Source organism: Drosophila hydei, unplaced genomic scaffold (genome assembly GCF_003285905.1).
Source record: "Drosophila hydei strain 15085-1641.00,03,60 unplaced genomic scaffold, DhydRS2 tig00000296-arrow-arrow-pilon, whole genome shotgun sequence".
NCBI classification, from domain to species: Eukaryota; Metazoa; Arthropoda; class Insecta; order Diptera; family Drosophilidae; genus Drosophila; species Drosophila hydei.
The window spans coordinates 366971-389631 of NW_022045705.1; the positions used below are offsets into that span (position 1 = coordinate 366971).

The 22661-nt window shown below is 43.1% G+C and overlaps 2 protein-coding genes across 2 annotated transcripts; both read right to left on the reverse strand.

Moving 5' to 3' along the window:
- Positions 1 to 433: 433 nt before the first annotated feature.
- LOC111595193 lies at positions 434 to 7921 on the reverse strand (the record flags this gene model as incomplete). Its single annotated transcript, XM_030223818.1, has 8 exons — positions 434 to 687; positions 757 to 1077; positions 1140 to 1272; positions 1337 to 1721; positions 1772 to 2256; positions 2354 to 3070; positions 4482 to 4603; positions 7871 to 7921. Coding segments are annotated over 3 exons (630 nt in total), but the record flags the coding sequence as incomplete, so codon positions are not given.
- An 8855-nt stretch (positions 7922 to 16776) lies between these two features.
- Positions 16777 to 17264, reverse strand: LOC111594726. The gene is made up of 2 exons (XM_023308199.2): positions 17137 to 17264; positions 16777 to 17064 (listed from the first exon to the last, which is right to left on the reverse strand). The coding sequence occupies exons 1-2, from the start codon at positions 17189 to 17191 to the stop codon at positions 16802 to 16804; spliced, it is 318 nt and encodes a 105-aa protein (XP_023163967.1). The 5' UTR covers positions 17192 to 17264; the 3' UTR covers positions 16777 to 16801.
- Positions 17265 to 22661: the final 5397 nt, after the last annotated feature.

Here is a 22661-nt window from a genome sequence, read left to right on the forward strand (position 1 = left end):
TGGGGCAACACTTCATTAAACTCATAAAGCAATAAAATGTGCTCTTGATGAACAGAACAAAAGCTGTAACAGGCACAGGCACAGGCACAGGCACAGGCTCAGTCGAATACCACCTACTACAACCACTTCACACACTCAACGAGCGATGCGCCTTCGATTGTCTGACAGCTCGACATTGTCTGCTAATGGCAACTGCAGAGCTGTCGACTCGAACGAGCTCGCCCTCTGCCTCACTTACTGTGCTCTGTCATCCATCACGCGTATGCGAGAGAAACCTTAAAGCTGCATTCCATATGGGCGCAACGCTACATCTCTATCTCTATCTCTATCTCAGTCTCAGTCTCAGTCTCAGTCTCTGTCTCTTTCTCTGTCTCTCTGGCTAGGTTGCCTTTGTAAGTATTCACAGTGTAGCAATCGATAATAATTACATTAGTTTTCTTTGTGTCGACACTTTTATTTCCATTTCCAATTATCGGAAATGCGTCAAGGAAGCCAACATCTAGATTTCGTATGCTATAAAAGGCTATTTTTTGTTATCTTCCGGCGTTAAGACGAGCTAATGGGTTCTTCGTCATGATTTTTGAAAGACTAGTGGCTACCTATAAGCACATATACATATATGTACATATATATATATACTTAAGATATGCTGTGTTTGAAATCTGAAATTGTTATCCCGAACTTTATCTGCATGGAATAGAGTTTGGGCATTAGTTGGACTAGCTGAGCTCGTTCTGTTCGGTCTTCTGAACTTACTTCCCCTTTTCTCCGACAGCTGTGCTCGTACAGAAGCAGCTGCACTTCAGATGCAAATCGAATAATTTCCTTGAAGGTTTTCGCTCCACTGTGTAATGAATCCCATTTGCTTAGTGGTCGTAAAAGTCGAGATAGAGTTCAACTACTCCAAGGATCTATCGAATTTAGTGCATAAGCAGCGGCACTTCGTGCGAGTCGATTGCAGTCCAGAATTCATAAAGCCGAAAGCCATCATTCCAAATAAAGCAGAGCGCGTACGACTTGCAGAAAAAGCAGGAAATATTTACGTTTTCCATTTCCATTTACAGACTTAACCTCTGCCTACGAAAGATGTAAAGATTGTTGATCGTTGAGTCAGGTGCACTTACACACCTTGTTCTTACTTGATCAGGAAGAATGCTTGACCCTGAAAGTTCATTCGCCCTATGGTAGAATAGTATTTGCTTGAATGTGAAGTGCTTAGGCTGTCCCGCAGCCTAGGTTAGACAATTGTCGCAGAGACTAGCTCCGCGTTTGCTGCAATGAGTTGAATAGAGTGTTATATGAGGTGCTCTGGGGTAACATATGCGTGTGGTCTTACCTTCAGCTTTCATTTAGTTTGATTTAATTTGTAATTCGTGTAGTAGATACAAGAGGAAAAACCAAAGATTTTCGTTCACGGGAAAACTCTTAAATAAGGTTTTTGTTTTTTAAATATAGAATTTGATGAATCTGTTTGCGATCTTAGCCCGAGATATGACTTTAATGTCTACGACACATCTGTATTGATATGGTAAAATGGAGCTAACATCACCGCGTTTCGTTGTGTTTTGAATTTTCCGCATTCCTATTTTATTTCCATATATATAAAAAAATGTAGCTCAGTTCACCGTTCCTTGTTATGGTCTAACCTCCCAGTGCTTAAAATGGATGTCACTCCCCCCCGCCCAAGCGCCTCCTATTGCAACCGTGGCCATCGTGCAAAGCTGCAATTGAATAGACCTTGAATCTGATTTTCGTTTCTCGATTTTCTTACTTTTTTGTGTGTTTTTTTCTTCCTTCCAAAGATACTTTATTTGTGATGTCACTGCTCTGTCATTTTCATCATCATCATCATCATCATCATCTTCACCATTGTCGTGGTCTAGACCAAAGTTCGTGTCCCTCAGCTATCCGCTTGGGGTGTGGGGTTGGTGTTGGGGTTGGGGGTTATAAATGCGATGCGTATAATAGAGTAGCCGAGATGTATCTTTATTACGGTAATTGCTCATTGAACAGGAAATTATTATATGCGTGCGTGTACCGTCCGTCGTCCGTCCTCCGCCTCCGCCTCCACCTCCGCTGCCCTCGGATACCCACCAGCCAGCCAGCCAGCTGGGCTGGGCTGGATAGACCGCTCAGTCGGCTTTCGCTTTTAGCGTTTGCTTCGGTGCGCCCATTGCCAGAAATAGACAAATAACGAAAAAAAGAAAGAAAAGGGCAAGAAGCTGGAAGGTGGGGAGATACGGCTCTATTGGTGCTCTATTTTTGTTGCGACATAATAGTAATAATATAATGCGAATTTTCGGTTAGAGTCAGTGTTACGAGTAGATGCTCAAAGCTTATGTATAACGCCCACCTATTCTAGCAATCAAGGTTCTCTTATTCTGTTTCATCATTTCGGAATTTATGCCACTTACGTCTGCTGAATGCTCTCCGCACACATCGAGAGTCGGCTCGGGCGGCTCTTCACAAATTGTTGCTGGGCTCGGTGGCAGTACCACTCCGTTGTCTGTGCCAAAAGAAGGGAGAAGGGGGGAGGGGCGGGTCGGAAAACAAGGGGATGGGTGCGGTGGGGAGGGGTGGGTGGTGGTGGATTGGATTGATGCCTGTCGAGAATTAATGTCGTGGCTCGGGCAACTGGTCGGCAGCCGGCAGCATTTGTGGCTGGATCCGTCGACGCGGACGTATATCGTCGCCGCCGCCATCCTGATCAATGGGTCGGGGAGGCAGTCGCCAGCTCCACACATGCACCCCGTCGCCCTCGCCCATATCGAAGTGTACGCGCTGGCGCTGTAAAATGATCCGAAGGTTCTGCACGAACCGTGCCACATCCACGGGATTCTCGTGTTGCAAGCGGGCCGCCACCAACGGCGGTATGAATCGATCGTATTCGTGTTGCTGCTCCTCGTTGGGTCCCCAATGCAGCTCCGGCTGGGGTCGGCGCTGGCGCATGTTCAGCTGTCTGGGCCGAGGAGGGTTCATTGCTGCTTCTTCTTCTCTGCTTCTTTCTTTCTTTCTCTGTGTGTATGTGTGTGTGTGTGTGTATTTTTTTGTTCGAGTTTGTTTCCCTTTTCTTTTCCTTTTTTTTTGTTACTTTTTGTTTCGTTCGTTCGTTTCGTTTGTTTCGATTGTTCGTTTGTGTGTGTTTGAGGTTTACGGAGCTTTTTTGGATATTGACTTGAGGCTTGTTTGTTTTTTTGTTTTGGTTTTTGTATCTATACCGGAATTTGGGAGGGGGAAAGACAAAAGTAAAAACTTAAAAATTATTTGAAAGCCTGATTTATCAGTTCTATAGTCTAAAAAGAATTTGGCCGATATGCCAGCCAGGCGCTCTGAGTGAAACCTCCACCGGCTACTCGGTTCACATAGAACATTTTCATTTTCTAATCACATCCTGCAGAAGAAACTCCAAAACTAACGAGTTGTCAGCATAATAGGCACTAAATGTTCAATCAGCTCGTTGCTAAAGCAGGAGGAAAAGCTTTGCCGCTTTCCAATCGGAAACTCGTTGGAAAAGCAGCGAGCAATTACTCGCTGCACAACTAACGAGTAACTTGCAGATTATACAGACGTCGGGTTGGCCGAAAATGTTGCACAATTCGGAGTCGATAAAATAAGCTCGTTGCAAAAGTAACGAGTGAAAGCTGGAGAAACTTCTCAGCCAACGAGTGAGGTTAGCCTTAGCGCCTTGAGAAGTAACGAGTAGCTTTCTGATCGACTTGTCACTAAAGAAACAAGCTCTTAGGCTACATAGAGACAGCACAGTGTATGACTAGCAAATACCCTGTATTCAGCTCAGCTCGTGACTTCAAATTAAACAAATTGAGTTGAATTACGTTAGCCGCACTGAAGTTTATCTCAACGAACTCTGTCAGGCAGCACTTCACACTTTAGATCTATGCCGCACGCCTACATGCGAGCATGTCTACATGTAGCGTAAGCGCTGCTGCCTTTTCCTGCTGCCCTGTCAGACGTTTGTCCTTAATCAAAATGCACACACTTGATGCATATTTAATTAAACTTTCACCTTTTTGAGGGAGCGTTTCAAAGAATTTTGGCCAAAACAACCGGGTCGAGAGCACTTTCTAGCTAAGCACGAAAGGTGGGCCATGGCCCGGTGGGCTGGCGGGTCGGGGGGCGGGAATTCCGTACAACCAGAGTTCATTTTCATTTTGGAAAACAGAAATGACTTAAAAGCGACACGACGGCACTTTAATTAAATCAGTTTTAATTAATGCAAAATGCGAATTTCAAAAGATGTTGCCTAGACATCTAACAACAACATGAAAAACAGATGAACAGATGAACAGATGAAGTCGGGGCGAGGGCGCCAGAGTGGATGCAAGCTGGAGCGGGGCTAGGCAGCAGACCACATTTTGTTGTCGCATAATTACAACTCAATTGTAATCCAATTTTTGGGCAGGCATATAAATCGGATTTCATTGTGACAGCCACGCCCTGTCGCACACCGCCCTCCCTCCCACTCTCTATGGCTCTCTGTGTCTGTGCGTCTGACAGTGGTGTCTGTGTCAACTTTTTTCGGTGTCAAATAAATAAACTTTTGACAGTCGGCAGACAGACGGTCGGGAGGAACTCCGATCTGAGCCTGTGCCGGAATTGCAAATTAGTTTGTCACAAGCAACAGACCCATTAGGGCTAGGGGCTGGAGGCCTTACTGCTGCCTGCTGCCTGCTGCCTGCTGGCTGCGTGCGATTGAATGCTTTAAGAGGCGTGTCCGAGTGCTGCAAATGTTTGTGTCTGCTGGCTGCAAACGTTGCAAATTAGTTGCACATGTTTCGTCCGCAACTGAAAAACAAGACGTGTTTCCACTAATTTGGCCAAAATCAACAGCTGTGCATACATGCGACAGTGTTCAAGTGTGTGTGTGTGTGTGTGTGTGTGTGAGTGTGTGAAGAAAACTCATCATAACTTTCTTATCAGAAACTTATTTTAGGCAACGAGTGCCGCAAAGATATTCGCCCCACCCAAAAAAAAAAGAAGCAGGAAAGAAAAGGATAACTCAGCTAGCTTGGCAACAAGTGGTGCAGCCAGACTCTGAAATACCCTGTAATGTCAGGCATTCGAGCTAATTCTAATAGCTCTAAATTGCTCAAGTTCATAGGCTATATTTTGTAATGCTTCTTCTTGAATATGCCCTGTAAATACACCATCAAGCTCTCAACTCATTCTCTAATATCTTAGCTAAATATAGCGCATCATGAGCTTAAGATGTGGCAAACTCTATGCTCTCTTGCAGCATCCACTAGTGCTGCTTTTACAGGGTATCTGAGCACAAAGATATACGTATGTAGAAGCACACATATGATAGAAAATGCCTTGAAAACTTGTTATAATTACACTGTCTTGACAGCCAGCTGTGAGCGTGTGTCCTCATGCTCATCCTTAAGTTAGCCATGCCGTGCACCCCGCACGGCCTGCTGCTGTCGTCGTGACTGACTAACTGGGCTAACATGCATGAACAGTAACATATGTTGGACTTTGGCACAAAGTTTTGCCAGTTTTTGGCGCGCTTTGGCCACGATGCCATTTTTAGCAACTCGAATCCACAGCCAACTTCTGCTTAGACTCTCGCCCCGCCCCATTCCCAGCTGCCCCTCATTCAGTGCGGAACGTGTGCGTTTTGTGGTTGAGTTGACGCACACTTTAGGCGCAGCATGCAACAGCTGTGGCACAAACACAATCTGCCGAGCCCCGCCTCCATGCCGGCCAGTTAGCCGCCCCTTCTAGTCGCTGCGACTAACAAAGTTTCGCCCAGCACAAATTAAAGTCAACAAAAACTAGAATATCAGCTTGCCAAATGGCCATCATCATTTCAATAAGACTCAACAACTTTCTATATGTCCAGCAAAGGGTGTTATGAAACCAGGCAAGCGGGGGCCAGTAGAAAGTGTTCGACTCACAGCTACCCTGCACAGATAATATAAACTCATGGCATGTGAAGCTGAGAAGATCGTTCAAGCGGACACACGGAAGGAAGGGCAAAGGACAGACGCAAGGAAAGACGCAAGGACAGTCGGACAGACAGACAAAGGGCTATAGCTAGATCGATTAACATCGCTGTCCTTATCACATAAAATTTAAAAGTGAGCTGGATATTTGATATACTTCCTGTGCCAGCCAGTTGCTAAGTGTTGTAGCTAGCTCAACCCAAACGTGCTCCATGCGTTTTCCTTGATAGTTCGAAATCGAAGTCAGTATTAGCTATGCGAAGGGATCTATGTAGATGTAAACAGGCAGCGAGATAAAGTGTTAAACTTTAAGTAATCAGCGACTGAGCCAAATGATGCCGAAGAAAACAAAGGAAAATGAACCCGAAAAAGCACTTTGATGGCTCACACCACAAGGCGAAGGAGCCAACAAAAAAGTTAAAAATTATTGCAGCATGTGTCTGTGTGTGTGGGTGTTTGCGTGTGTGTGTGTTAGCTTAATATCGAAATAAAAAGCCCGTCAATATTAGACAACGAATGAAGGAAGAAACACAGTGAACAAAGCCAACGCGAGGCTGCCCAAAAAAAAAAGGAAAAACCAAAATTTTGACATAGGAAAAACGAGTCCCAAAGTTAAAAAAAGCGGAACCAACTTTGCCAAGTTTTCAGAAAGGGGTGCTAAAGAGTGGGAGGCGGCTGTGAGGCGGGGTTGGACTACAAAAATATAAGCCTAAAAATGGGCTAGCCGAAAATAAATATGGCAACAAAATGGCAGCCAAGAGCTTGACAGAGAAACGGGCTGGTTACAAGTGGAAAGGAGCTAAAGACGCTTCTGCGTGGGCGCGATGCGAGGGTTGAGCGACTCGCTGCGCGGAGGGGGTGCCGTAGTCGTGAGCTATGTGAATTGCATATGCGGCACACGTATTTGCGCTATAATTATTTCGTACGTGAGCGCTGCGCTCAACTTGGCCCGGAAAGCAGCGTGGAACAAAGACAATGCCAGCAGAAGCGAAAGACACCGAAAGCGAGACAGAGAGAGAGAGAGAGAGAGAGGGAGTGCGAGAGAGATGGAAAAAGTTAGGGGTAGACAGTAAGCGACATTTGCGACACCGTAGCAGACTTGCATCCTGTTCAGATTGTCTGCGAAGACGTCGCCAAGCTTAAAGCAAGCTTGCAGCTGGCCTTAAGATATAAATTGACTTTGCTTCAATCAAGCAACTAGAGATGGGTGTGTGAAAACGGGACGTGATTGAACGCCTTAAATAGCGATTAAAGATGAGAGTATTATATGAAATCAGGGTTTCTTTCGATCCACTGCTAACTGACTGATTGACTGACTGAATGATTGACTGACTTGATGATTGACTGACTGATGTGTAGATTAAGTTTTTTATTGATGGACTGACTGACTAATGAGTCAATTGATTGATTGATTGACTGATTGACTGACTAAATGACTGACTGATTGTTGATTGACTCCCTAATGAGTCAGGCTGGCAGATTGACGGACTAAATGACTGACTGATTGACTGACTTAATGATTGACTGACTTGATGATTGACTGACTGATGTGTAGATTAAGTTTTTTATTGATGGACTGACTGACTAATGAGTCAATTGATTGATTGATTGACTGATTGACTGACTAAATGACTGACTGATTGTTGATTGACTCCCTAATGAGTCAGGCTGGCTGATTGACGGACTAAATGACTGACTGATTAACTGACTGAATGATTGAATGACTTAATGATTGACAGACTGATTTGTGGATTAAGTTCTTTATTGATGGACTGACTGAATAATGAGTCAATTGATTGATTGATTGATTGATTGACTGATTGACTGACTAAATGACTGACTTAATGTTAATTGACTCTCTAATGAGTCAGTTGATTGATAGGCTGGCTGATTGACGGACTAAATGACTGACTGATTGACTGACTTGATGATTGACTGACTGATTTGTGGCTTAAGTTCTTTATTGATGGACTGACTGACTAATGAGTCAATTGATTGATTGATTGATAGATCGACTGATTGACTGACTAAATGACTGACTTAATGTTAATTGACTCTCTAATGAGTCAGTTGATTGATAGGCTGGCTGACTGACTGTCTGATTGACTGACTGCCGAATTGACTGAATGCTTGACTGACTGATTGACTCACTGACTGGCCGAAAGATTCATGAATCTTCAACGCATTTGTAAGTAATCATTCTTCTTATGAATGAATCACTTAATCACAAAATATTGGCAAATCATCAAGCTTTGCAACTCGAAACCAAGCCAAGCCAAATACTGAAAGCAATTCAAGCGAGTTAAAGAAAAATAATATTATACAATTTTTTGGCAAGTTTTTTACAATGCGTTGAAGTCAGAGAAGGAGAGCACGTGACAGAGGGAAGCGTGTCGGCAATTTGTTATGACGCCCGCAGACAACAGAGGGCGCCATCAACAGACAGCAGACAGGTCTCGGCACTGACGCAGCGCAGACTCTGACAGCTCGCAGACAGAGCCAACAGCTGCGGCCAGGTGCAATCCGCATCTGGACAGAGGTAAGCCCGAAAAATAAATATCAGTGGAAACATGCGACAGCTACAGCCACAATGACAACAGACTTGCAACCCAACAGCTGAGACAACTTCTCGTTTTTGCATAGTTGCAAGTGGCAACCGCAGTGCGCGTGTGTTGCCTGTGGCCCAAGCGGTAAGTGCAAATAAGTGTAGCTCGTAATGCGATTCTGTACGCAATTTACAGTGGAGCATACTAGTTTGGTATAAAAAGGTACATTTTTGCCCATTTGCAGGCATTCAACTATGCAGAGCGAAGTGAGTCTAAGGCTCAAGGGCTGCAGCTAATTGCCTGAGCTAATAATGGAGCCATAGGAAAAGAAGTGACAATAGAACAGGAACTAATTAGGATATTTATACCTATTTTAATACTGCAGTAAGATGCCACGAGATGCTATAACAGTGCTTAAGATGCAAGCTGCAATACTGAATTACTCGCTAACGTCTTGCTCAATACTTAGCTTTGTCTGTATATTGACCTAGCAGAGAAAAACTTGTTAATTGAACTGAGAATCGCATAGAGAGGCAAATAAACAATCAAAAGCAGACGACAATGAGTCACACATCATTAAGAGCAGCTATAAAGAGAGAAAGATAAAGTAAGAGAGAGGAAGATGTGGAGCCAGAGAAGAACGCAGAGAGAGCGAGAGAAAGAGAGAGAGGGGAGGGAGAGGAAGGAGGAGAGGCAACTCGAAATGCAACTTAATTCACATAAAAGTCACATAAAGTAAATAAGTTTGATTATGTGAGCAAGCGAGAGAATTGGAGTGAGAAGAGTGAGGTGAGGAGGTGTGGTGTGGGGACGCTTAGACGCATGGGAGACTTGGGGTACACACTGTCTGGCCTGGATGCAGAGCTGATGCTCGAGTGGGCGCTGACTGTGACAGTTGTCGCCGTTTGTATAATTAACATTCACAATGAAAATGAAAATGGCGGGATCGGGCGGGTGGCTGGTCAGACGAAGGCTGCTGAGTGGGTGGTGCGGCTCACTGAGTGGGTGGCAAAAGTTTTTAATAAAGCGAAACAACAAACATGGCGCTAGCGAAGTGAAGGCCAACAACTATAGAGCAAAGCATACACTCGCCCACGCACACACACACACACACACACACACACTCGCACAACAACCGCCAACAGCCACAATAATGACACACAAAAAACTTTGACAATGTAGTCGTGCGTGCTGACATCCTCCCCTTCTGTCAAGCTTCGCTGCCCACTTGGTCCTATATAGTTACTGCGCCTTTTAGCCAACGGCCCATTGCCATTCAAGCCGCATCCTCGGCGCTTTAACGGAAAAGGATTTCAGCCGCAATGAAAACAGCTATGAAAACCACAAAATGTGTTGTTGCTGCAGCGCTGTAGCAACGTCTCCCTCTCTCTCTCTCTCTCTATGCGTGTGTGGGTGGTGCACTGGAACATCAAATTGCTGACCACACACAGCACAGAGCGGTCGCAACGGGTGGGCGGTGGTGCGCCGGGGCGGCCGGTGAGGGATGATAGGCGGCATGCGGCGACGTTTGGATGAATGGATATTCAATTGCATTGGGTGTGCGTTACAATTGAAGCGGTTTTAAAATAAACGAATGTGGCTTATTACGCACACACACGCACGCACAAATACACACACAGCTAACACCCGCACAACAAAATAAATAAGGAATTGAAATTGACAAGCTGTGACAAGGACAAACAGGAAACCGGCCTGACAGAGCAGGAGACAAAGGCTGAGAGAGAGGGAGAGAGAGAGCTCTAGACTTCGCACTCGGCGCCAGATCCTTGAGAACTTTGTAGGCCAAGTACAGTGAACACTCGCTTAGGCAGCCAGCAGCAGCTGTGCCACAAAAGCTACATCCTTGGAAAAGAAAGCGATTCACCTTATGCCAGACATGCTCTTCTTTGTCATGCCAGCGGGAGTACTCCATAGCTCTATAAGCCAGAGAGCCACTCGAAGAGGGTCGAAGAGGGTCTCCGGCTAAATAAAACAAAATTTCAATTTGTTATTTATAGCATTCACAATTAAAGACGCTTTCTAAAGACCCATCTCTCTATTACATTTGTCTGCTGCTCGCTCGTGGCGGTGAAGGACCTCCACATCGAGCTGAAGCTGAGACAACCCTCATCAGAAAGTCGTTTTGTGTTTTTGCCATTTAACTAAGCACGTGGAGCTGGCTCTGGCTGGCGACAACTCGGACACCTAGAGGCACCACCAGAGTACGCCCGGAGGCAGTTACGCACTTTGATCACGTCAGCCTAATAAGATTTTAAAGGTTGTTTCTCGATGGGCGTGTCAGAAATCAAGTGAAAAATGTAAAAGTAAAGGCGGCTCGACACTTGATGGGGGCAGGCACCAGCGTGAGCCATGGCATTGCCATGTTCCATACAACACTCGAACGGGCTAATTTTATTAATGTTGCCAATTTCGAAGGTCCCAACCCAACCCTCCACAGGTAAGTCGGGGGCATCGAGGGGTTCATTCTGTTACAGGGTTGCAATGCCGACGCGCGCAATTAAATATGAAATATTTAAGAGCTGCCTGGATGGGCTGGGTTGGAAGGGGCGGCAGGGCGGGGCAGCTGGGATGAGCGGCTGGTAGATGGCGCAACACAATGTGCGTTTCATTCACTTGCCAAAAACTTTGGCGAAGCAAACAAAGGGCGCACAGCAGAGCGGGCGAAACAGGGCCACGCCGAGACTAATTAATAATTTTTAGGCCATTCAGCAGAAAAATGAGGTGTAAACGCAATGGGTGGGGGCGGGGTCGAGGCCTTACAGGTGCCCTGGCAAACTTTGACTCCAGTTGATTAAGTTGCCTTTTTAATGGAGTTCAAAGTGATTTCACTTGCAATTAATGCGCGACGAGGCGATGCCATGGATCGCGCCAGCGTCAGCGATTGGTGTCTGGAGAACTATTCGAATTGACCGACTGCAGATACTCTCTATATCAATTTAAAGTATCATCAACCAGTAAGAGTGCTCTAATCGCGAGTGCCCGACTTGGAGATGACCGGAAACCTGCGTCTAGTTTTTGTTCTAGATGCATTTTCTTAATGGAATTTAGCGTGGTATGATAGTAATAGTAGTGGTAGGAATAGTAGTAGTAATAAAAGTAATAGTAATAATAGTAGTAGTAGTAGTAATAGTAGTAGTAGTAGTAGAAATAATAGTAGCAATAATAATAGTAGTAGTAATAAAAGTAGTAGTAATAATAATAGTAGTAATAAAAGTAGTAGTAGTAGTAATAGTAGTAGTAGTAATAGTAGTAGTAGTAATAGTAGTAGTAGTAATAGTAGTAGTAGTAATAAAAGTAGTAGTAATAGTAGTAGTAGAGGTAGTAGAAATAATAGTAGTAATAATGATAGTAGTAGTAGTAGTAATAATAGGAGTAGTAGTAGTAGAAATAATAGTAGCAATAATAATAGTAGTATTAATAAAAGTAGTAGTAATAATAATAGTAGTAGTAATAATAGTAGTAGTAGTAATAAAAGTAGTAGTAGTAATAGTAGTAATAATAATAGTAGTAGTAGTAGTAATAATAGGAGTAGTAGTAGTAGAAATAATAGTAGTAATAATATCAGTAGTAATAAAAGTAATAGTAATAATAGTAGTAGTAGTATTAATAGTAGTAGTAATAGTAGTAGTAGTATTAATAGTAGTAGTAATAGTAGTAGTAGTAGAAGCACTGGCAATAGTAGTAAAATTAGTAGTAAAAATTCTAGAGCTCCCACTTGCAATAGGTATCGGCGTATAGTGACCTCCCCTAATATTGATCATTCCTAAAAGCCGACTGCCCAATACCATAGTAACTCGAAAGAGGAAGAAGGGTAGTATTAGTAGAGCAAAGCATAAAAGTATAGCCCTCACTTGACATCGCAACAAAAACTCAGTTTCCTCGCAGTTCCGTTTAGTTTACACAACTTGATGGACTTGTTAAGCCCGACAATGCGAATTGGCGGGCATTGGGACAATCAAATTTGGAAGCACCCCTTACAAGTGTGCATATTTCATTTCATTTATATTTTGTAAAAATTATAAATCAATCAATACAAATAAAAGCCAAGTAAGTGAAACTTTGGCTGCCTTTTGTTGAGTGCAAAGTTAGATGGTTTTGTTGATTGGGTAGTCGAGTCGACATGAACTAATAACTAAAATAATTTGCATTCGTTGCTGCTACTGTAGCAGGTGCTGTCTAACAATAGCTGGATCCACGCCAAGGACGTAGCAACCGTTGATACGACGAACGTAGCCCTTGTTGGAGGCTTCATACATGGCATTTGGGGCCAGACGCTTGACAATTTCCTCTGGGCAGCCGAGACGCACGGCCAGTTGGGTCAATATGAATGCGAATGTGAGCGGCTCACCGTGCTCCACCATCAGGCTGAGCAGTGCGCCCAAAATGTTTTCGTTCCACTGGACCAAGGCTGCCGCTGTGGGCGGCGGAGCCCGGCAGCCATTGATGCGAATCGGATTGGTGTAGTATATGGTATTCGAATAGTAGTTCGGATAATGCTTTGTGTATGCATAGGTATTCTGTTGTTCGTATTCCTCCTGCTGCAACTGCTGCTGTTCATACTCCAGTTGATGTTGCTGTGGTTGTTGTGCTTGCTGCTGCTGCTGCGGCAGCAGATGACCACGTCGAGCGGCGTACATGATGCGCTTTGGCTGCTTCAGCTGTTTGGGCTTGTTGAGTAGTGACTTGGCCGAGTAGCGAAAGCTCTTGAGCGGCAGCTCATTATAGTACTGTTGGTCTATGTTAGCTGGCTTCGGATCCTCATAGCGTGTGAAGTCTTCGTTTTGCGGCTGAAAAGTATATGTTAATTGTTGCAATGGCTGCTGCTGTTGCTGCTGCTGCTGCTGCTGCTGCTGCTCTTGCTGCTGCTGCTGCTCTTGCTGCTGCTGCTGCTGCTGCTGCTGCTGCTGCTGTTGCTGCTCCTGCTGCTGCTGTTGCTGCTGATAGTAATTGGGATTGACAGCCAACTGATCCTGGTTCAGCTGCTGCTTCGGTAGTGTCTGCGGCAAAATCGGCATTGGCAGCGGCAATTGTTGCTGATAGATCTGAAAGGGATGAATGAGTACATAGGAGGGATTAGACGATGGCAATGTTTGGGCAATCGGTATCCACATAACAGGCTGAGGAGCCAGGGAGTGTTGCTGTAGCTGCAGTTGCTCTTGCTGTAGCTGCTGCTGCTGTTGCTGCTGCTGCTGCTCTTGTTGCTCTTGCTGCTCTTGCTGCTGCTGCTGCTGCTGCTCTTGCTGCAGCTCTTGAGCTGACTGAAATTTGTCGCCGTACTGCAACTGCTGCAACTGCTCCTGTTCCTGTTGCTGTTTCAGTAGCTGTTGCTGTTGTATTTGCTCTTCCTCCTCTTGAACGACTTGCTGCCAACTGCCATTAATAGGCATCTCGAACGGCGGATCCTCTTCTTCCTCTTGCTGCTCCTTAATTTGCTGCCAATTGTTGTTGACTTTGTTGTCGCATTCGATAGTGTATAGCTGTTGGCTCACTGGCTGCTCTTGAGCTACATGTTGCCAGTTGGTATTAGGAACCATAACGTATTGCGGTAGCTGTCTGAACTGCTGCTGTTGTAGCTGCAGCTGTAGCTGCTGCTGCTGTTGCGGCTGCCAATTGCTATCGACATTCACAATGTACTGCAGCGGCTGCTCCGGAGCAACCTGCAGCCAATTGTTGTGACCATGCACAACGTATTGAAGTGGCTGCTGCGGCTGCTGCCAATTGTTGTCGCCGTGCACAACATATTTCAGCTGAGTCGGCTGATGTTGTTGCAATTGCAGCGGCGATTTTCTCAGCTCAACTTGCTGCCAATTGCCATTGCCATGGAAAGCGTATTGCTTTAGCTGCTGCGGCTGCGGCTGCTGCGGCTCAAGTCCTATTTGCTGCCAATTAACATCGGCATGAGCACCATAATTTAGCTGTTGTTGCTGCTGCTGCTGCTGCTGTTGCTCTTGCTGTTGCTGCTGCTGCTGCGGCTGATCCTTGTGGTCCTCCTGCAGCAAAATGTTGGTTTCAAAAGTAGCGCCGCCACGTGGCTTGAAAACCTGAGCACCCGGATTGAGAGTAGAACGTTTAAAAAGACGAATGGTTTCGGCCATTTTTTCTCAATAAAAACAATAAAAATATAACGATCTGAACTATGCGAAATGTTTTTCAGTTCTCAACCCTCAGGCCACATAGAGACGCAAGCCGACATGTGTGACAGCAAAAGCATCGCATTCTACGATTGCTACAAAACTACAAATTTGCTGCTCAACTAAATGGGTATAGAGAAAGAGATAAATTGGGATTGAGAGATAGAGGAAAAAAGCAGATACTGAGCCAGCACGAGATAGTTTATTGAGAGAGAATAAGTCTAAATGCGAGGTCTAACGGAGGCATCTATAGATAAGGTAAGAGGGAGTGTGGAGTGAGAGAGAATGAGGTCTAGAGGACAGGTCTAGACAGGAGAAGTCTACCGAGAGGAAATAATAGCTACAGACACAGAGAGGGAGAGAGGGAGAGGGAGAGAGTGAAAGGTTGAGGGAGAGAGAGACAAAGAGGGAGAAGGCATCTACCGAGAGCGAGAGAGCAAAGCCTAGAGAAGAGGTCTACTCAGGAGAAGAATAAGAGCGAGAGAGTGCTAGAGAAAGAAAGCTAGAGAGGAGGTACAGAAAAGAAGCATAAAGGAAGCATATATAGAAGTAATTCACTAAGAAATCTGGAGAAAAGAAAGATATAGAAGAGGAGGCAAAATCTAGGGTAGAACCCGACTCTAAGGAAAAGCTCAAGACTAGATCTATAGCGTTCTATAGAAGAGATCTAATAGAGTTAGCTGGGGAGCGCTGGGGAGGACTAGGACTAGGTCTTAACTCTGTGTTAGGAAAAAACAGTTGAGCAAAATGTACATAGTTCAGTGAAGTTTGCTTGCACATGAATATTATATGCCAAGTGCTGGCGAACAGTGTTGTAGAAAGCCGCATTGTACAGTTTCGAGCACTTTTCAATACTTTTAAAGTTTCAAATGCCGCATTCAAATAATCCACTTATGTGTGTGCGTCTGTCCGCCTGTCTGCGATTCAGTTATGTCAGAGTTGCTCGTGTTGCTGAGGCAACTTGTGTCGGACGGCAGCTGACAGATGGCCAGATGACAGACACTGCGAGAGAGAGAAAGAATGTGGGAAAGTGTGAGAGAGAGAGACAGAGAGACTAATTGGAGCTGCAGTCGGTGGGCGACTGGCTGCACAAAGCATATAAATATCCATAAATGCTGAGCACCCAAGTAGGAAAACACTTTGCAGCAGCAACAACAAAGGAATTTGCTGCAGAATTTTTGCGGTTGTATTTTGTGTTTTGTTTTTTAGCTTTGTTTTTTTCAGCCCGGTGCCCTGACAATTATTTACACTCAAAAGTTGTTGCCCAAGTTGGCAGCCGGCAGTGCAATGCACAAAATGAAGTTGTAGCTGTGGCAATGTTCCTGGCTAAGTTGTACAGGATGCTCAGGGGCACAGGTGCAGCTGCAGCTGCCGCTACCCCCACCTGACTGTGCCTGCGCTGCCTGAAGTTGCAAGTAGGTTGCTGCTTCCAAGTTATGGTCTGCGACAATTGCAAAAATTATGCAAGTGCTGTGCCAGTCCTATCCCAGGCAGACAGCTTGACTGCCTGCCCTGCCCGCCTGTTGTCCTTGCAGACAATTAGGCAGGAACAATGCAGCAGCACAAGCTTTGCAAATGCTCATGCATGCCACAGCGAGTAACTGCACCAGCTCGAGCCCCAGCCCGCTCGCTATGCAAACACCTCTGGCCACTCGGGTGCATATCCTGACAGGATGTGTTAAGCCAGCATTTGGACTGAGCAGCAAAGCATTGAAGTTCATTGCCGAAAGTTGCCACAGCTCCAGCTCAGGCTGTAACCGGCTAGAAATATGGCTAGATTTGGGGGCAAACTAGATATATTTGATGAAGAAATTCGTTTCCAAGTTAGCTTGTTCTATGATCTTAACAAGGAAATCGAAATGCTCTAGCAACACCTCATCAAGCAGCAAATCAAGTTTTTTAGCTGGAAAAAAGCTATGAAGTGCCAACACTAGCCGTGATGACAGCTGTGTGCTCTGCGAGGCGAGCAGGATGCTCTGACTGAGCAGATATTCCATGCTTGAGGATGTTTCAAATTACAACTCCACAGTATGATTTACCTAATTGCAATGTATCCAAAGGCCCAGCCCCAGCCACATTCCCAGCCCCTGCGAAACAATGCAAAAACCCGGGTTAAACCTAATGTTGAGTGTCTCATTTATAACTTGGTATTCAGATTTGTATTGGCAGCAAACTCCCGAGTCTTGTGGTTGAGCTCGCGCTGTTGTTGGATCGCCCGGCTCTTGTTCTTTAATTCATACTCTTTAAGGCGTTCCGGAGACATGAACTTAAGTAAACGATGTCGATTATTGGCCCTATGACGGTTGGCAGCCATGCAGATGCGACGGGAGAGTTCGTGGCCAAAGCATGTTCTGCGCTGTTCTCCATCGCCGTTTGCCACATAGGAACGCAATGCCAAGCCTGCCAAATGGTTTCAAATATATTAGTCTCGCTCGATTCTCCAGCCTCCAATCCTGGGCTTCCTCAACTCACCTACTATAAACACCTTGGCCACTTCCTTAAATGATGGCTGATCCTTAAGCAACATAATCCTGATGTGCGCAAGACCTTCGTCCCCCTTCTCGCTCGTTGCGTTCCGTGCTTTTTCACTAAGATTTAGACTATGTATATATATAAATATATATAAATATATATATATATATAAATATATATTCACCTATATATATATCTATATATATGTATATATATAAAGACTATATATGGTATTATAATTATATGGAATTCTGTATTGTGTGATTGTTCGTAATCAATAATGTTTGTTGCTTGTGTGCAGTTTTTGGTTAGTGGCGCACAACTCCTACAATTTTGAAAAACAATTTCGAGCAATATAAATAGAAAATCGACCTCCTCGTGAACTGACTTCGAGTTAATTTTCAGTTTTGTCTCATGGCTGCCTCAGTCTCGGCAGCTTCAATCTGTCAGCTCCACGCCTGCTAGGCCTATTCCAAAGTCCATCGCACACATTGCGCCATTGCCCCAAGCCTCGAATGCTAATCAATTACAAAATGACCCTGCCCAAAAAAGCTCCAACCATTGCTCAACGAAATTTTCAAAATTGTCCACAAACAGCGAAAATCAAGTTCGGTTTCGCCCATTTCTCGGAGCTGTTTCAATACCCTACAATGAAAGTTGTTCCTATTGTATACAGGGACTCGACAATTCATTAGAGATGAAGTAGATACATCATTATCATTATCATTATCATTATCATTATCATTATCATTATCATTATCATTATCATTATCATTATCATTATCATTATCATTATCATTATCATTATCATTATCATTATCATTATCATTATCATTATCATTATCATTATCATTATCATTATCATTATCATTATCATTATCATTATCATTATCATTATCATTATCATTATCATTATCATTATCATTATCATTATCATTATCATTATCATTATCATTATCATTATCATTATCATTATCATTATCATTATCATTATCATTATCATTATCATTATCATTATCATTATCATTATCATTATCATTATCATTATCATTATCATTATCATTATCATTATCATTATCATTATCATTATCATTATCATTATCATTATCATTATCATTATCATTATCATTATCATTATCATTATCATTATCATTATCATTATCATTAGCAGGAGCAGAGCATGAGCATTAGCAGGAGCAGGAGCAGGAGCAGGAGCAGAGCAGGAGCAGAGCAGAGCAGGAGCAGGAGCAGACATAGCAGAGCAGGGTCATAGCATGAGCAGAGCAGACAGTAGCAGGAGCAGGAGCAGGAGCATGATCAGGAGCAGAGCAGATCAGGAGCAGGAGCAGTGATCAGGAGCAGTAGCAGGAGCAGATGCAGTAGCATGAGCAGAGCAGGAGCAGGAGCAGGAGCAGGACAGAGCAGGAGCAGGACAGGAGCAGAGCAGTGAGCAGATGCAGAGCAGAGCAGATCAGTGAGCAGGAGCATTACAGGAGCAAGCAGAGCAGGAGCATGATCATTAGTAATTATTATGCAATATCATTATCATATCATTATCATACATTACATTATCATTATCATATCATTATCATTATCATTATCATTATCATTATCATTATCATTATCATTATCATTATCATTATCATTATCATTATCATTATCATTATCATTATCATTATCATTATCATTATCATTATCATTATCAATTTCATTATCAATTTCATTGTCATTGTAATCATAGTTACCTAATACCTAAGTTATTTTGAGTCTAAGTAGCATTTTGCTAGGGTATTCCAAATGCCACAGACCAAAGCTTACCGTCCACCTCTTCAGTTTTACCTATTTTTTATTTTTGCTACGCATACATGTGCCGGTATTTTTATGACTGGTTGCCCGATTCCACAGCTGGACCAAGTTCGTTTGCATACAGTCCAAATTCATGAGCATGTTCCGAAATACCTATGGCTATAGCAGATGACAATGGCATGATGTGTGTGAGAATGATGATGGCTGCGATGACAGCATGTGTGCCTAAGCGCTGCATATAAAGTGCAAACTGTTACGCGTGCCCTGGCTCAGGTGGTGGTTGACAAAATGACGGTTTAGCGAGTGGGTGAATTAATTAGTTGCTGTATTGCTCGGTTGTGCCTTCGGCCCAACGGTTGTCCATGGAACACAGTCAGCTGCTGCGATTCAAACACGCACATACCTAATATGATTACTCAATAATTGTCATGCTGTTTGCTACACACACAGACTCTCTTCTATGCGATTGTCATGCAGCCAGTCATAGCGTCGAGTTGCGTGATTTACATTATACAGCCATAAAGCATCGATGAGTTGAAAATAATCACGCATAATGTAATAATAGCTGAAAACATTTTCATATTGAACAGTTATAAAGCGGAGTTCTAATTTGGGAAGGCTTATACATCTTTACGAACTTCAAATTCTCCAAAAAGCTTATGTCTACAACTGTTATACATAATTGTAATATACAACTGTTATACACAAGTCATACACATAATTATTATACACAAAATTGTTTTTAACTGTTATACAAAACTATTATACAGAAGTCGTACACATAAATATTATATACAACTGTTATATACAACTGTTTTACATAACTGTTATACATGGTTGTTATACTCAATAGTGTCTGCTATACAAATATGTTATGCATAACTGTGATATATAATTGTCTTATTTTACTGTTAAACATAGCTGTTCTACATAATTGTTATACGAAATGTCCGAGTCAGCTGTTAACTGTATGCCTTCAAATTAAAATCAACAAAAAGTGTATAAAAATGTTATACTAACTTTAATCCTTATTTTATTCACATTCGTAGAGCAACTATTCTTCGACGTTGCTAGCCAATCTCCGCACAGAGAAAAAAAGAAGAAAAAATCTATTTGAAATTATTGCTGTCGCAGGCAGCATCATCAGCAGCGTAGGAGCCACCAGCGGCCGACGCGTCGACGGCTGAAAGACCATCCACTTCGTTATATGCAATTACCCATATGCAGTGATTGTCCACTTTGCCGCACTCGAACATTCATATGAACCCACACAAGCACACACAGACACATTTTGACAAGTGCCAGCAATGGTTATCGAACCGCATAGCCAACAACAGCCGCCCAATAAACAGCAAAATAAAATCCCAGTCCAATCCATATTCAAACGGTCTGTCGCTCCATCTATGGGCGGGCAGCAGTACTTGTTGTACGTTGCTCGGGCCATGAACAGGCAGCTTTTATGCTTTGGCCATATGCATGGCATGCAAATCGATTGATGTTGATTAGCATAAATTGTCTGGACCGCATTGTGCAATGAATAATTTTGGTGTGCGCCGACACACACTCACACACACAGGCAGACACACACACACACACACACAAACTGTGTGCACTCTATTGTTGGTACTTTCAGCCCTAATGCAATTTTGTTTTGGTTAATTTGATAGGCGTTGTCAGTGGCAAGTTGCAACGTTGACACTTTGACAATGCGCCCGTTACGAACATGACAGCTCCGGCCGTAGCCAATAGATAAATGCCATTAGTTGAGTATGCCTAAGCACGTGTTGCGTGACCAAACCAACTGTTATACGGCAACAAAGTGCTTCAATAATATGGGGAAAAAAGACAAGGAAGCTTAAACTTTTTCAATTAATTATTTGAGTGATTCAATTATGTATTTCCTATAAATAATAGCTATATAATAATAGACTAGCTTGATATACAATATAATGAATATGATTTTTTATAACAGAATTGATACATAATGTTATGCATATAAGAACGGAGCTAATAAATTTGAATTTGTATAACAGTATATATACTGGTATAATAAATATACAAGGTTTTTTGTATTGGTGAGTCATTTAGAGTAACTGTTATAAAAGTAAACTGTTATACAAATTCATATTTATTAACATAGCTGTTATAAATATATTGGTGAGTTATAATATGCAACTATTATACAAGTAATAAAAACTGTTATATGCAAAAACTGTTATACAAATTCACATTTACTTACATAGTTGCTATAAATATACCTTGGATTGATGAGTTTTATGTAGTAACTGTTATACAATATGTACTAGTCGTCAGCTACTGTTATACTATACTTAATATGCTTAGAGGCATAAGCGAAGGTATTGACTGACATAGATGCAGCTCAACTATTGATTGATATCAAAATGAATCAACGATATAAGAGATTGATTAATCGCACTTGATATAAGATTAATGCAATGGACGAACTTGAGCACTCTTTAAACGCCATAAAAATTATTATCATTAGAGCGAATTTAGAGTGTATCACATTTGTTATACAAACTGTTGCAAACTGTTATACGAATGTCTTGGAAATTGCGTATATGTGTATGTCTATTGCCTTAGGCATCTTTCGGCAGTATAACTTTTCCAATAACTTGCGGCCTAATACAATCCAATAAAACACACACACAGACGGACACACACGCAGCCAGAATCTTATCAAACTGACATCATTTTCATTATGTTTCGTACTTGCACAGCTTAGACTAATGTATGCCAGGCGTTGGTGGTGGTGTTGATGGTGGTGTCAGTGTTGTTAGTGGTGCTGGCTCCCGTTGTGCGGCAAATGTTATGCAATGCCAAATGGAATCTCTGTTTGGCGCTGGGCACACGCGATACGCATTACACACATATGTGGCGTGTGCTAATCTGGCCGCCAATAACTGCAAATTAGATTAGTAACGCCTACAGGGTGTGCCGCCAACGACGGCAACAATAGCTGACCATTTGAGTAAAGCACGCAACTTTCTCGATTTCAGTTTTTTTCTATTTTCATCGCGTGCTGCGTTTATAAATCTGCGCCTGATGCGAAACTTGTGGAGCCGGAGAAACAAATCGACACTCAAACTGCAATCCCTCGATGGCCATAGACAAGTCCATTCAATGGAACAGCAATAACAACAACAACAACAACAACAAAAACAGCAGCAGGGCAACTTATGATGAAAACTTTTTGCTTTGCTTTAAGCTGGCAGGGATAATGCGGGAATCATTATTATGCGTTAGCCTTTGCCAGCTTCACTTTCAGCCCGCCAGAGGCGTCTGCTGTGCTCGCTTGAAGGGGCCGAAGGCAGCAGATAATGTTACCTAAGTACATATTGTTTTCTGTTGACATGCTGTATGAATAAGCTCAAGGCGAACGTTTTCATTTAATATATCGATTAACAGGGCTCTACTAGGGAGAATTTGACGACAAGGGACGGAAGCATACATAGAACTAGCTCGAAGATTTTCGTCCAGTCGTCCCTAAATTTGTAGGCGAAATCAATTACTAATGATGAAAAGCAAGTGACTGAAGATTTTCCGGCTTTTCTCTTTGAATTGCAATGAGAAGGTCGTTAAGCTATCTTCTCATTGAAAAGCAAGTGACTGAAGATTTTTCGACTTTTCTCCTTGAATTGCAATGAGAAGATCGTTAAGCTATCTTCTCATTGCAATTCAAAGAGAAAAGCCGGAAA